The following is a 15,685-nucleotide window of genomic DNA, read 5'->3' as shown; positions in this document are numbered from 1 at the left end:
GCGTCCCCAGTAGGACCAAAATGTCCCCAATGGGTTCAGTTTGACCCCAATGGGGACAAAGATGTCCCCAGTGGGAATACATCCCTTCTAGGACCTATATGACCCCATTGGGACCACAATGAGGTTGATACATCCCCAGTGGGACCAACCCAACCCCAGTGGGATCAATATGACCCCAATGGGACCAGAGTGGGATCAGGATGTCCCCAGTGGGACCAATACGACCCCAGTGGGACCACAGTGGGACAGAGATGTCCCCAATGGGATCAGGATGTTCCCAATGGGAATACATCCCTTCTAGGACCTATATGACCCCATTGGGACCACAATGGGACCGATACATCCCCAGTGGGACCAACCCAACCCCAGTGGGATCAATATGACCCCAATGGGACCACAGTGGGACAAAGATGTCCCCAGTGGGATCAGGATGCTCCCAATGGGACCAGGATGTTCCCAATGGGAATACATCCCTTCTAGGACCTATATGACCCCATTGGGACCACAATGGGACCGATACATCCCCAATGGGGTCAACCCAATCCCAATGGGACCAATATGACCCCAATGGGTCTACAGGGGGACCAGGATGTCCCCAATGGGACCAATATGACCCCAATGGGACCACAGTGGGACAAAGATGTCCCCAATGGGATCAGGATGTTCCCAATGGGAATACATCCCTTCTAGGACCTATATGACCCCATAGGGACCGCAATGGGGCCGATACATCCCCAATAGGACCAACCCAACCCCAAACCCCACCCGACTGTGGGCGGCCACACCTGGGTTGGGTCGAAAGCGTGGGCAGCGTTGGCACATCTTATCCAGCCATAAAACCGGCATTCCCAGTGCTCCCAGTGCTCCCAGTACACCCAGCAGCACCCATGGGTGCCCCCAGGACCGTCGGCGTCCTGCTCGTCCTGCTCGGGATCAGTAAGTGACCAGCGTCCAAACTGGTTTTGGGATATGAGGAGATGGGTCCCCAAATTGGGATTGGGTGAGGGATGTGGGGATGTAGGGACGTGGGGATACGGGGGACCACAAATGGGAGGTGGAGATGTGGGTCCCCAAATTGGGATTGGGTGGGGATGTGGGGACGTGGGGATGTGGGGAGGTGGGGATGTGGGTCCCCAAATTGGGATGGGGTGAGGGATGTGGGGATGTGGGGACGTGGGGATATGGGGGCCCCCAAATGGGGACATGGGGGTCCCCAAATTGGGATGGGGTGGGGATGTGGGATGTGGGAATATGGGGGATGTGGGGATGCGGGGGATGTGGGTCCCCAAAATGGTTTGGAATGGGGATATGGGATGTGGGAATATGGGGGTGTGGGGATATGGGGGTCCCCAAATTGGGATGGGATGGGGATGTGGGGATATAGGGATATAGGGATATGGGGGTGTGGGGACATGGGGGTCCCCAAATTGGCTTGGAATGGGGATGTGGGGATGTGGGGATATGGGGTTATGGGGTTATGGGAGGGTCCCCAAATTGATTTGGAATGGGGATGTGGGGACATGGGGATGTGGGGATGTGGGGATGTGGGGATGTGGGATGTGGGTCCCCAAATTGGGATGGGGTGAGGGATGTGGGGATGTGGGATGTGGGAATATGGGGGTGTGGGGATATGGGGGTCCTCAAATTGGGATGGGATGAGGATGTGGGGACGTGGGGACATGGGGATGTGGGGGAACACAGGGATGCGGGGACATGGGGGGGACACGGGGACAGCCTCCAGGCCAAGGCCAACATCCCCCTTTGTCCCCCACTCCAGGTGTCACCGCCCGCACGCTGCCCGTCCCCATCACCGTCCCCATCCCCACCACCGCCCCCCTCCCTGTCACCGTTCCCAGCCCTGTCCCCGACATCGTCCCCACCGCCACCATTGTCCCCACTGTCACCGCTGTCCCCAACCCCATGGAGGAGGAAGATTTGGAGGAGGAGGAGGAGGAGGATGAGGACGAAGGCCACGCTCTGTCCCCATTGGAGAGTCTCTCCCGGCGCCGTGACCCCGATGTCCCCGAATCCCTCCTGGAGATTGTCCCCGAGCTGCGTGACATCTTGTCCTCGTCCCCGTCCCCGTCACCCACTGGTGGCCGCCTGCCCCTCCTGGCGGGTGCTGTCCCCTGTCTCGCCCCCCGGAATCCCTAAATTGGGGGGTGGGCACCCGTTGGTGTCACCGTTGTCACCATGAGGTCGTGGTTGTCAACCCCGATGTCATCGTTGTCACCCTACCGGCATCGTTGTCACCCGTTGGTGTCACCGCTGTCATCCCCAATATCATATTTGTCATCCTGCTGGCAGCACTGTCACCTCCATGTCGTCATTGTCACCCGTTGGTGTCGTTGTTGTCACCATGAGGTCATGGTTGTCACCCCGAGGTCACAGTTGTCAACCCCAGTGTCATCATTGTCACCCTACCGGCATCGTTGTCACCCATTGGTGTCACCGTTGTCACCCTGAGGTGGTGGTGGTCAACCCCAATGTCATCACTGTCACCCACTGGTGTCACCGTTGTCACCCTGAGGTGGTGGTTGTCAACCCCAGTGTCATCACTGTCACCATGAGGTCATGGTTGTCACCCTGAGGTCGTGGTGGTCAACCCCAGTGTCATCGTTGTCATCTGTTGGTGTCACCGTTGTCACCCTGAGGTGGTGGTTGTCAACCCCAATGTCATCGGTGTCACCCTGGAGGCATCGTTGTCACCCACTGGTGTCACCGTTGTCACCATGAGGTTGTGGTTGTCACCCCCAGTGCCATCATTGTCACCATGAGGTCATGGTTGTCACCCTGAGGTGGTGGTGGTCAACCCCAATGTCATTATTGTCACCCACTGGTGTCACCGTTGTCACCCTGAGGTTGTGGTTGTCAACCCCAATGTCATCGTTGTCACCCTGGAGGCATCGTTGTCACCTGCTGGTGTCACTGTTGTCACCTCCAATGTCACTGTTGTCATCTTAATGGTATTGTTGTCACCCTGATGTCACCACTGTCACCCCCAGTTCCATCACTGCCACCCATTGGTGTCACCATTGTCACCCTCCGTGCGATTGTTGTCACCTCGAGGTCATCATGGTCCTATAGAGGACACGCTATAGGGTCCTATGGGGGGGGCTATAGTGCCCTATAGGGGACAGGCTATAGGGTCCTATGGGGAGGGCTATAGGGTCCTATAGGGGACAGGCTATAGGGTCCTATGGGGGGGGCTATAGGGTCCTATAGGGGACAGGCTATAGGGTCCTATGGGGGGGGCTATAGGGTCCTATAGGGGACAGGCTATAGGGTCCTATGGGAGGGGCTATAGGGTCCTATAGGGGACAGGCTGTAGGGTCCTATGGGGGATGGGCTGTGGGAACCTATAGGGGATGGGCTATAGGGTCCTGGAAGGGATGAGACATAGGGTCTTAGAGGAAATGGGTTATAGGGTCCTATAGGGGATGGGTTGGGGGGTCTTATAGGGGGTCACCCAGTAGGGGCAAGGTATACTGGGCTTGGCTATAGGCCCCAAGTATATAGGGTCAGCTGGGATATAGGGGCTGGTCTATAGGGTCCCAGTCTATAGGGCAGGGTTATGGGGGCAGGGCTATAGGGGCTGGTCTACAGGGCCCCGATCTATAGGGCAGGTCTATGGGGGCTGGGTTATAGGGGCTGGTCTATAGGGCCCCGATCTATAGGGCAGGTCTATGGGGGCTGGGTTATAGGGGCTGGTCTATAGGGCCCCCATCTATAGGGCAGGGCTATAGGGGCTGGTCTATAGGGGCCCGATCTATAGGGCAGGGCTATGGGGGGTGGGTTATATGGGCTGGTCTATAGGGCCCCGATCTATAGGGCAGGTCTATGGGGGCTGGGTTATAGGGGCTGGTCTATAGGGCCCTGATCTATAGGGCAGGGCTATAGGGGCTGGTCTATAGGGGCCCGATCTATAGGGCAGGGCTATGGGGGGTGGGTTATATGGGCTGGTCTATAGGGCCCAGATATATAGGGCAGGACTATGGAGGCTGGGTTATATGGGCTGGGCTATAGGGCCCTGATCTACAGGACAGGGCTATGGGGGCAGAGCTATAGGGGCTGGTCTATAGGGCCCAGATCTTTAGGGCAGGGCTATAGGGGCAGGTCTATAGGGCCCTGATCTATAGGGCAGGGCTATGGAGGATGGGTTATATGGGCTGGTCTATAGGGCCCAGATCTATAGGGCAGGACTTTGGGGGCAGGGCTATAGGGGCTGGTCTATAGGGCCCCGATCTATAGGGTAGGGCTATGGGGGCAGGGCTATAGGGGCTGGTCTATACGGCCCCGATCTATAGGGCAGGTCTATGGGGGCTGGGTTATACGGGCTGGGCTATAGGTCCCCAAATGTATGGGGCCGGTCTATAGGGGCCGCCGGCAGCCCTGACTCATTCTCATTCGCGTCCCAAGGACTGGCTGAGCCGGTGGGGCCGGATCCTGCCCCATAGTGGTGCTGGGGGGGGAGGTGGGGGGGGGGGGGTAGGGGGGGAAGGTATGAGGTTGGCCCCCATCCCCCAGGCTGCTATAAGAAACCAGTGCTCCCAGTGCTCCCAGTGCTCCCAGTGCTGCCGGTGCTGCTGGTGCCAGGTATGGCGGGGGGGGGGGGTGTCAGTGGGGGGATTTGCTGGTCGATCTGGGGGGGGGGGGATTTGGGGGGGTACTGGTGGTCCCAGTGTGTGGTTAATGGGGGTCACTGGGGGGTACTGGGAGGCACTGGGAAGCACTGGGAGGCACTGGAGGTCCCAGTGTTTGGTCAGTGGGGGACACTGGGGGGTACTGGAGGGCACTGGGGGATACTGGGGGATACTGGGAATCCCAGTGTGTGGTCAATGAGGGTCACTGGGGGGCACTGGAGGGCACTGGGGGGCACTGGGAGGCACTGGGAGGCACTGGGGGTCCCAATGTTTGGTCAGTGGGGGAAACTGGGAAATACTGGGGGATACTGGGAATCCCAGTGTGTGGTCAATGGGGGTCACTGGGGGGTACTGGAGGGCACTGGGGGGCACTGGGAGGCACTGGGAGGCACTGGGATGCACTGGGGGTCCCAATGTTTGGTCAGTGGGGGACACTGGGGGCATTGGGGGGCACTGGGGGGGCACTGGGGGTCCCAGTGTGTGGTTAATGGGGGTCACTGAGGGGCACTGGGAGGCACTGGGAGGCACTGGGGGTCCCAATGGTTGGTCAGTGGGGGAAACTGGGGGGCACTGGGGGGCACTGGGGGGCACTGGGGTCCCAATGTTTGGTTATTGGGGGTCACTGGGGGGCACTGGAAGACACTGGGGGGGCACTGGGGGTCCCAGTGTTTGGTCAGTGGGGGACACTGGGGCTGGGGGCACTGGGGGGCACTGGGGGTCCCAGTGTGTGGTTAATGAGGGTCACTGGGGGGCACTGGGAGGCACTGGGGATCCCAATATTTGGTGAGTGGGGGATAGTGGGGGGCACTGGGGGGCACTGGGGGATACTGGGGTCCCAATGTTTGGTTAATGGGGGTCACTGGGGGGAACTGGGGTCCCAATGTGTGGTCAATAGGGGGCACTGGGAGGCACTGGGAGGCACTGGGAGGCACTGGGATGCACTGGGGGTCCCAATGTTTGGTCAGTGGGGGACACTGGGGGCATTGGGGGGCACTGGGGGGGCACTGGGGGTCCCAGTGTGTGGTTAATGGGGGTCACTGGGGGGCACTGGAGGGCACTGGGAGGCACTGGGGGTCCCAATGTTTGGTCAGTGGGGGAAACTGGGGGTCACTGGGGGGCACTGGGGGATACTGGGGTCCCAATGTTTGGTTAATGGGGGACACTGGGGCTGGGGGCACTGGGGGGCACTGGGGGTCCCAATGTTTGGTCAGTGGGGGACACTGGGGCTGGGGGCACTGGGGGGCACTGGGAGTCCCAGTGTGTGGTTAATGGGAGGCACTGGGGGGCACTGGGAGGCACTGGGGGTCCCAATGTTTGGTCAGTGGGGGAAACTGGGGGGCACTGGGGGATACTGGGGTCCCAATGTTTGGTTATTGGGAGGCACTGCGGGGTACTGGGTGGCACTGGGAGGCACTGGGTGGCACTGGGGGTCCCAATATTTGGTTAATGGGGGTCACTGGGGGGCACTGGGAGGCACTGGGAGGCACTGGGGGTCTCAGTGTGTGGTCAATGGGGGAAACTGGGGGGCATTGGGGGGCACTGGGGGATACTGGAGTCCCAGTGTTTGGTTAATGGGGGTCACTGGGGGGCACTGGGAGACACTGGGGGGGCACTGGGGTCCCAATGTTTGGTCAGTGGGGGACACTGGGGCTGGGGGCACTGGGGGGCACTGGGGGTCCCAGTGTGTGGTTAATGAGGGTCACTGGGGGGCACTGGGAGGCACTGGGTGTCCCAATATTTGGTGAGTGGGGGATAGTGGGGGGCACTGGGGGGCACTGGGGGATACTGGGGTCCCAATGTTTGGTGAATGGGAGGCACTGGGGGGTACTGGGGGCACTGGGGGTCCCAATGTTTGGTTAATGGGGGTCACTGGGGGGCACTGGGGTCCCAATGTGTGGTCAATAGGGGGCACTGGGAGGCACTGGGAGGCACTGGGAGGCACTGGGAGGTACTGGGGATCCCAATGTTTGGTCTGTGGGGGGCACTGGGAAATACTGGGGGATACTGGGGATCCCAGTGTGTGGTTAATGGGGGTCACTGGGAGACACTGGGAGGCACTGGGAGGCACTGGGGGTCCCAATAGTTGGTCAATAGGGGGCACTGGGGGGCACTGGGAGACACTGGGGGGCACTGGGAGTCCAAGTGTTTGGTTAATGGGAGGCACTGGGGGGCACTGGGGGGCACTGGGGGTCCCAATGTTTGGTCAGTGGGGGAAACTGGGGGGCATTGGGAGGCACTGGGAGGCACTGGGAGGCACTGGGAGGCACTGGGGTCCCAATGTTTGGTTAATGGGGGTCACTGGGGGGCACTGGGAGACCCTGGGAGGATACTGGGGGTCCCAGTGTTTGGTTAATGGGAGGCACTGGGGGGCACTGGGAGGCACTGGGAGACACTTGGTGTCCCAGTGTTTGGTCAGTGGGGGATACTGGGGGGCACTGGGGGGCACTGGGGGATACTGGAGTCCCAGTGTTTGGTTAATGGGAGGCACTGGGGGGTACTGGGGGGTCCTGGGGGTCCCAATGTTTGGTCAGTGGGGGGCACTGGGAAATACCGGGGGATACTGGGAATCCCAGTGTGTGGTCAATGGGGGGCACTGGGGGGCACTGGGAAATACTGGGGGGAGGGGATGGGCAATGGGAACAGTGGGGACATCGTGGTGTCCCACAAACCCCCCTGACCCCCCTCATCCCCTCCCCTCCCCCAGCATGACGGAGCCGCGCCCCCCCAAACCGGACCCCCCACCCGAACCCCCCACACCCCCCCACCCCGATGACCCCAACCCACCCGGAATCCCTGTGGCCCCGTGGCCCCCCCTGCCCGAATGGGACGAGGATGGGGACAGTGGGGACAAGGACAAGGATGGGGACAAACCTCCCCCCGATGCTGGGGGACATGGGGGGACATCGGGGACACTCAGCGGACGCTGACCCCAAAAGAGCCACCACAGACCCCATAGATGTCCCCAAGAAGATCCACCACCGTTCTGATCCCAATGACCCCATAGATGTCCCCAAGAAGATCCATCAAAATCCCAGTCCCAATGTCCCCATGGATGTCCCCAAGAAGATCCACCACCATTCTGATCCCAATGACCCCATAGATGTCCCCAAGAAGATCCACCACCATTTTGATCCCAATGACCCCATGGATGTCCCCAAGAAGATCCATCAAAATCCCGGTCCCAATGACCCCATAGATGTCCCCAAGAAGATCCACCACCGTTCTGATCCCAATGACCCCATAGATGTCCCCAAGAAGATCCATCAAAATCCCAGTCCCAATGTCCCCATAGATGTCCCCAAGAAGATCCACCACCATTCTGACCCCAATGACCCCATAGATGTCCCCAAGAAGATCCACCACCATTCTGACCCCAATGACCCCATGGATGTCCCCAAGAAGATCCACCACCATTCTGACCCCAATGACCCCATAGATGTCCCAAGAAGATCCACCACCATTCTCATCCCAAAGACCCCATAGATGTCCCCAAGAAGATCCACCACCATTCTGACCCCAAAGACCCCATGGATGTCTCCAAGAAGATCCACCTCCATTCTGATCCCAGTGACCCCATAGATGTCCCCAAGAAGATCCACCACCATTCTGACCCCAATGACCCCATAGATGTCCCCAAGAAGATCCATCACCATTCTGATCCCAATGACCCCATGGATGTTCCCGAGAAGATCCACCACCATTCTGACCCCAATGACCCCATAGATGTCCCCAAGAAGATCCACCACCATTCTGACCCCAATGACCCCATAGATGTCCCCAAATAAAGGCTTTCCCCACCTCCTTCTCTTGTGGCACGGTGAGGTGGGGACAGAAAGTGACGCTGCTTCCAATTTAATGGGGACATGGGGACAGCGGTGGGGACGTGGGGTGGGGACATGGAGGTGGGGACATGGAGATGGATGGGGACACGGGGACGTGGAGGTGGGGACATGGAGATGGATGGGGACACGGAGATGGGGACATGGGGACATGGAGATGGATGGGGACAGGGGACATGGAGGTGGGGACATGGAGATGGATGGGGACACGGGGACATGGAGGTGGGGACATGGAGATGGATGGGGACACGGGGACATGGAGGTGGGGACGTGGAGGTGGGGACATGGAGATGGATGGGGACATGGAGATGGGGACATGGGGACATGGAGGTGGGGACATGGAGATGGATGGGGACATGGAGGTGGGGACATGGAGATGGATGGGGACACGGGGACATGGAGGTGGGGACATGGAGGTGGGGACATGGAGGTGGATGGGGACATGGGGACATGGAGGTGGGGACACGGAGATGGATGGGGACATGGGGACATGGAGGTGGGGACATGGAGATGGATGGGGACATGGAGGTGGGGACATGGAGATGGATGGGGACACGGGGACATGGAGGTGGGGACGTGGAGGTGGGGACGTGGAGATGGATGGGGACACGGAGATGGGGACATGGGGACATGGAGGTGGGGACATGGAGATGGATGGGGACACGGAGATGGGGACGCGATGATGTGATGGATCCCAGCACTACGGTTCCTCCTCCGATTGTCACCAACCTGGAGAGAGGGGACACAATGAGGGACAGCCCCACGTGCCACGTCCCCCCACTGCCCCCCCATCGCCCCCCATCGGCCCCCATCGCCCCCCATCGCCCCCCATCGCCCCCCATACCCTGTTGGCTGCTGTCCTTCTCATCACCATCATCCTCCGAGCTCGAGCTCTCGTCCCTTCCCCGCGGACGCTTCCTCATCTCACGGAGGTGGCCTTCAGTCGACGTCCCTTCACCTCGTTGTCCCACCTTTTGTCCCCTTTCTCCTGACCCATCTCCTCGGGGTGGTGACATCCCCAACCCGTGGTGTCCCCTCTCTTGCTCTCGGGTCTCACATCCTCCAAGTTTTGTCCCCAACCCACGGTGACCCGTCCTTTGTCCCCGCATCCCTTGCCCTCCTTGACCCAACCATGGACTCGGGTGCAAAATCTCACACCTTCCGTGTCTCAAGCTTTGGTGAGCTCCTCCTTGGCCGCAGGGCAACGTCCCATGTTGACACCGTAGGTATCTCCATGGAGATCCACCACCACCTTCACCTCCTGACCGACGTCTTTCTTCAACTTTCCCATGCCCTCCTTCACTTGGCCGATGTCCTCCTTGATGTCCTGGTTGTCTTCCTGAAGATCCACCATCTTCATTGTCTTTCCCATGCCCTCCTTCACTTGGTCGATGCCCTCCTTGACGTCCTGCTTTTCTTCCTGAAGATCCACCATCTTCACCCTTTTTCCCACGTCCTCTTTGACCTTGCTCAGGTTCTTCATCTGAACTACGTCCTCCTTGACCTCCTGCTTTTCTTCCTGAAGATCCACCATCTTCACCCTTTTTCCCACGTCCTCTTTGACCTTGCTCAAGTTCTTCATCTGAACTACGTCCTCCTTGACCTCCTGCTTTTTTCCCTGAAGATCCACCATCTGCACCGTCTTTTCCACGTTCTTTTTGACCTTGCTCAGGTTCTACATCTGGACTATGTCCTCCTTGACCTCCTGCTTTTTTCCCTGAAGATCCACCATCTGCACCGTCTTTTCCACGTTCTTTTTGACCTTGCTCAGGTTCTACATCTGGACTATGTCCTCCTTGACCTCCTGCTTTTCTTCCTGAAGATCCACCATCTTCACCCTTTTTCCCATGTCCTCTTTGACCTTGCTCAAGTTCATCTGGACTATGTTCTCCTTGACGTCCTGGTTGTGTTCCTGAAGATCCACCATCTTCACGGTCTTTTCCATGTCCTTCTTGACCTCGCTCAGGTTCTACATCTGGACTATGTTCTCCTTGACCTCCTGCTTTTTTCCCTGAAGATCCACCATCTGCACTGTCTTTTCCACGTTCTTTTTGACCTTGCTCAAGTTCTTCGTCTTTTCCATGTCCTCCTTGACCTCCTGCTTTTTTCCCTGAAGATCCACCATCTTCATGGCCTTTTCCACGTCCTTCCTGACCTTGCTCAGGTTCTACATCTGGACTACGTCCTTCTTGATCTCCTGTTTTTTTCCCTGAAGATCCACCATCTTCACTGTCTTTTCCACGTCCTCCTTGACCTCCTGCTTTTTTCCCCGAAGATCCACCATCTTCATGGCCTTTTCCACGTCCTTCTTGACCTTGCTCAGGTTCTACATCTGGACTATGTTCTCCTTGACCTCCTGCTTTTTTCCCTGAAGATCCACCATCTGCACTGTCTTTTCCACGTTCTTTTTGACCTTGCTCAAGTTCTTCGTCTTTTCCATGTCCTCCTTGACCTCCTGCTTTTTTCCCTGAAGATCCACCATCTTCACCGTCTTTTCCACGTCCTTCTTGACCTCGCTCAGGTTCTACATCTGGACTATGTTCTCCTTGACCTCCTGCTTTTTTCCCTGAAGATCCACCATCTTCACCCTTTTTCCCATGTTCTCCTTGATGTCCTGGTTGTGTTCCTGAAGATCCACCATCTTCACGGTCTTTTCCATGTCCTCCTTGACCTCCTGCTTTTTTCCCTGAAGACCCACCATCTTCACGGCCTTTTCCACGTCCTTCTTGACCTTGCTCAGGTTCTACATCTGGACTATGTCCTTCTTGATCTCCTGTTTTTTTCCCTGAAGATCCACCATCTTCACCCTTTTTTCCATGTCCTTCTTGACCTCGCTCAGGTTCTCCATCTGGACTATGTTCTCCTTGACCTCCTGCTTTTTTCCCCGAAGATCCACCATCTTCATGGCCTTTTCCACGTCCTTCTTGACCTCGCTCAGGTTCTCCATCTGGACTATGTCCTTCTTGATCTCCTGTTTTTTTCCCTGAAGATCCACCATCTTCACGGTCTTTTCCATGTCCTTCTTGACCTTGCTCAGGTTCTACATCTGGACTACGTCCTTCTTGACCTCCTGTTTTTTTCCCTGAAGATCCACCATCTTCACCGTCTTTTCCACGTTCTTTTTGACCTTGCTCAAGTTCTTCGCCTTTTCCACGTCCTCCTTGACCTCCTGTTTTTTTCCCTGAAGATCCACCATCTTCACCCTTTTTTCCATGTCCTCGACCTTGCTCAGGTTCTACATCTGGACTACGTCCTTCTTGATCTCCTGTTTTTTTCCCTGAAGATCCACCATCTTCACCCTTTTTCCCATGTTCTCCTTGATGTCCTGGTTGTCTTCCTGAAGATCCACCATCTTCACCGTCTTTTCCACGTCCTCCTTGACCTGTCCCCAACTCCTCATGACCTGTCCCTTGTCCAAGTCCTCCTTGACCCGTCCCCAACTCCTCGTCACCTGTCCCTTGTCCAAGTCCTCCTTGACCCGTCCCCAACTCCTCGTCACCTGTCCCTTGTCCATGTCCTCCTTGACCCGTCCCCAACTCCTCATGACCTGTCCCCTGTCCATGTCCTCCTTGACTTGTCCCCAACTCCTGGTGACCCATCCCCAACCCCTGGTGACCTGTCCCTTGTCCATGTCCTCCTTGACCCGTCCCCAACTCCTCGTCACCTGTCCCCTGTCCATGTCCTCGGTGACCCGTCCCCAACTCCTCATGACCCATCCCTTGTTCCCACTGCCCCATCCCCACCCCATAATGCCACTTCTCCTCTCCCTCTGCTTGTCCTCCCCCATATCCTTCAGGCCACAACCCAGATTCTTGAGGTTTATCCTTCTCTTCTTCGGGAGCCGTCATCGATCCGGGTCTTGTCCCCATTTTTGCTGGTGTCCCCAACCCTGTGGATGTCACCGACCCATGGGGTTTCCCCAATTTGGGGTCCTCTTTTGCTGTCCCCGTGGTGTTGTGGGGGTTCATTAAATGATTGAGGAGGGGGCCAAAGAAGTTCATCCAGGACTTCTCGTGGGTGGAGATGGGTGCAGGGGACGCTGTGGGGAGGTGACAATGACAACGGGAGGGGGAGGACACGGGGACAGGACCCCACATCCCACTGTGCTCACACACCATCCCAAAAGACCCCACGTCCTCCATACACCCCCATGTCCCTCTCTGTCCTCCCCACGTCCCCCAATGTCCCCAAATGTTCCCCCAATGTCCCCAACGTCCCCCATTGTCCCCCAGTGTCCACAAATGTTCCCCCAATGTCCCCCAATGTCCCCCAATGTCCCCAAATGTTCCCCCAATGTCCCCAACGTCCCCCATTGTCCCCCAGTGTCCACAAATGTTCCCCCAATGTCCCCCAATGTCCCCAAGTGTCCACAAATGTTCTCCCAATGTCCCCATTGTCCCCAAGTGTCCACAAATGTTCCCCCAATGTCCCCCATTGTCCCCAATGTTCCTAATGTCCCCAAGTGTCCCCCAATGTCTCCAATGTCCCCCCATTGTCCCCAAGTGTCCCCAAATGTTCCCCCAATGTCCCCAATGTCCTCCCCACATCCCCCATTGTCCCCAAATGTCCCCCCATGCCCCCCGAATGTCCCCATATCGCCCCACATCCTCATGTCCCCATATGTCCCCAAATGTCCCCCCCAAATCCCCTTGCCCCCAATGTCCCCCCATGTCCCCCTAGTGTCCCCATATGTCCCCAATGTCCCCAAATGTCCCCCCACTATCCCCCAATGTCCCCATATCCCCCCACATCCCCACATCCCCAAATGTCCCCAAATGTCCCCCCCAAATCCCCTTGCCCCCAATGTCCCCCCCATGCCCCCCAATGTCCCCATATCCCCGATGTCCCCAAATGTCCCCCCATGCCCCCCAATGTCCCCATATCCCCCCACATCCCCACGTCCCCAAATGTCCCCCCAAATCCCCTTGCCCCCATTGTCCCCTCCATGTCTCCCCAATGTCCCCAAGTGTCCCCCCCAAGACCCCTTGCCCCCAATGTCCCTCCCATGCCCCCCCAATGTCCCCAAATGTCCCCCCATGCCCCCCCAAATGTCCCCATATCGCCCCACATCCTCACGCCCCCTTAATGTCCCCAAATGTCCCCCAATTGTCCCCCCCACGCCCCCAACAACATCACCCCAAATATCCCCACGTTCCCCCCGTGTCCCCTCACCCCCCAGCAGCAGCAGTGTCCCCACTGTCACCACGAGTGTCACCTCCATGGCTCTGCCTGGATTTCACCCCCCCCCTACCCCACCCTCGTTGTCCCCACTTATAGGCAGGGCTTGGGGACGTCCCCTGGGAGGGGACACGGCTGTGCCATGGGGTGGGGACGTGGCACCCTGGTGACGGTGGCTGTGTCCCCATTGTCCCCATATCCCCCAATGTCCCCCAGTGCTCCCCATTGTCCCCCAATGTCCCCATATCCCCCAATTTCCCAGTGTCCCCAATGTCCCCATTATCCCCCATTATTCCCCATTGTCCTCAATGTCCCCCAAAGTCCCCTAATGTCCCCATATCCTCCAATGTCCCCAGTGTCCCCATTGTCCCCCAATGTCCCCAATTGTCCCCCAATGTCCCCCAATGTCGCCTAATGTCCCCAGTGACCCCGTATCCCCAATGGCCCCCAATGCCCCCTAATATCCCCCAATGTCTCCCAATGTCCCCCATTGTCACCCAATGTTCCCATATCCCCCAATTTCCCAGTGTCCCAATGTCCCCCAATGTCCCCAATGTCCCCCAATGTCCCCATATCCCCCAATGTTCCCACTGTCTCCAATGTCTCCAATGTCCTCAATGTCCTAGGTGTCCCCCAATGCCCCCCATATCCCCAATGTCCCCCAATGTTGTAAGTGTCCCCAATGTCCCCTAATGTCCCCCAATGTCCTAAGTGTCCCCAATGTCCTCCAATGTCCCCAATGTCCCTATATCCCCCACTCCCCCCCCACGTCCCTATATCCTTCCACTGTCCCCAATGTCCCCCATTATCCCCCATGTCCCCATATCCCCCCACTGCCCTCAGTGTCCCCAATGTCCCCATAATTCCCCATTGCCCCCCCATGTCCCCATATCCCCCAATGTCCCCAATGCCTCCATAAGCCCCCTTTGCCCCCCCCACGTCCCCATATGCCTCAATGTCCCCAATGTCCCCATAATTCCCCATTGCCCCTCCACGTCCCCATAACCCTCAACGTCCCCAATGTCCCCATTCCCCCCCCATGTTGCCATATCCCCCCACTGCCCCCACTGCCCTCAATGTCCCCAATGTCCCCATATCCCCCATTGCCCCCCCGTGTGTCCCCATATCCCCCAATGTCCCCATATCCCTCAATCTCCCCATATCCCCCATTCCCCCCCCCAATGTCCCCATATCTCCCCACTGCCCTCAGTGTCCCCATATCCCCCATAATCCCCCATTGTCCCCCCATATCCCCATATCCCCCAATGTCCCCATATCCCCCCACTGTCCCCAATGTCCCCTATTACCCCCATGTCCCCATATCCCCCCACTGCCCTCAGTGTCCCCAATCTCCCCATATCCCCCATTGCCACCCCATGTCCCCATATCCCCCAATATCCCCATATCCCCCATTGTCCCCCCATGTCCCCATATCCCCCAATGTCCCCAATGTCCCCATATCCCCCACTGCCCCCCCATGTCCCCATTCCCCCCCCAATATCCCCATATCCCCCCACTGCCCTCAGTGTCCCCAAAGTCCCCATATCCCCCATTGCCACCCCATGTCCCCATATCCCCCAATGTCCCCCTATCCCCCATTCCCCCCCCATGTCCCCATATCCCCCAATGTCCCCCTATCCCCCATATCCCCCCCCATGTCCCCATATCCCCCAATGTCCCCATATCCCCCATTGCCCCCCCATGTCCCCATATCCCCCAATGTCCCCATATCCCCCATATCCCCCCCATGTCCCCATATCCCCCAATGTCCCCAATGTCCCCACTGCCCTCAATGTCCCCAGTGTCCCCATAACCCTCAACGTCCCCAATGCCCCCCCAACCCCCCATTGCCTGCAATATCCCCCCCCTCCCCCCTCTCTCCTTCCCCCCCCCCCATTGTCCCCCCCTCCCCCCCCACCTCACCCCACACGACGGTGGTGGCACCGTTGGGGACAATGCGCCATTGTCCAGGTGCCACCATCCCAGTGCCACCAACAAGCCTAGGCAAGCCACCCATTAAACGTC

The 15,685-nt window shown here is 58.2% G+C and overlaps 1 protein-coding gene and 1 pseudogene across 2 annotated transcripts; one reads left to right on the top strand and one right to left on the bottom strand.

The window, feature by feature from the left end:
• Positions 1-8,909: 8,909 nt before the first annotated feature.
• On the bottom strand, positions 8,910-15,660 carry LOC149913763 (uncharacterized). Of its 2 annotated transcripts, none has more exons than XM_090129067.1 (3): positions 15,584-15,660; positions 9,327-12,521; positions 8,910-9,211 (listed from the first exon to the last, which is right to left on the bottom strand). In XM_090129067.1, the coding sequence occupies exons 1-3, from the start codon at positions 15,639-15,641 to the stop codon at positions 9,204-9,206; spliced, it is 3,261 nt and encodes a 1,086-aa protein (XP_089985193.1). In that variant the 5' UTR covers positions 15,642-15,660; the 3' UTR covers positions 8,910-9,203. The 2 variants fall into 2 exon arrangements, with proteins under 2 accessions (XP_089985193.1, XP_089985194.1); XM_090129068.1 differs by lacking the exon at positions 15,584-15,660 and adding an exon at positions 13,655-13,886.
• Positions 12,545-13,191, top strand: LOC149913764 (uncharacterized; annotated as a pseudogene).
• Positions 15,661-15,685: the final 25 nt, after the last annotated feature.

The sequence above is a fragment of the Phasianus colchicus genome, chromosome 35 (genome assembly GCF_987193195.1).
Source record: "Phasianus colchicus chromosome 35, bPhaCol1.hap1.1, whole genome shotgun sequence".
In the NCBI taxonomy this organism is placed as follows: Eukaryota; Metazoa; Chordata; class Aves; order Galliformes; family Phasianidae; genus Phasianus; species Phasianus colchicus.
The sequence above is the reverse complement of the archived record's forward strand: the minus strand, read 5'-3'. Positions and strand labels throughout refer to the sequence as shown.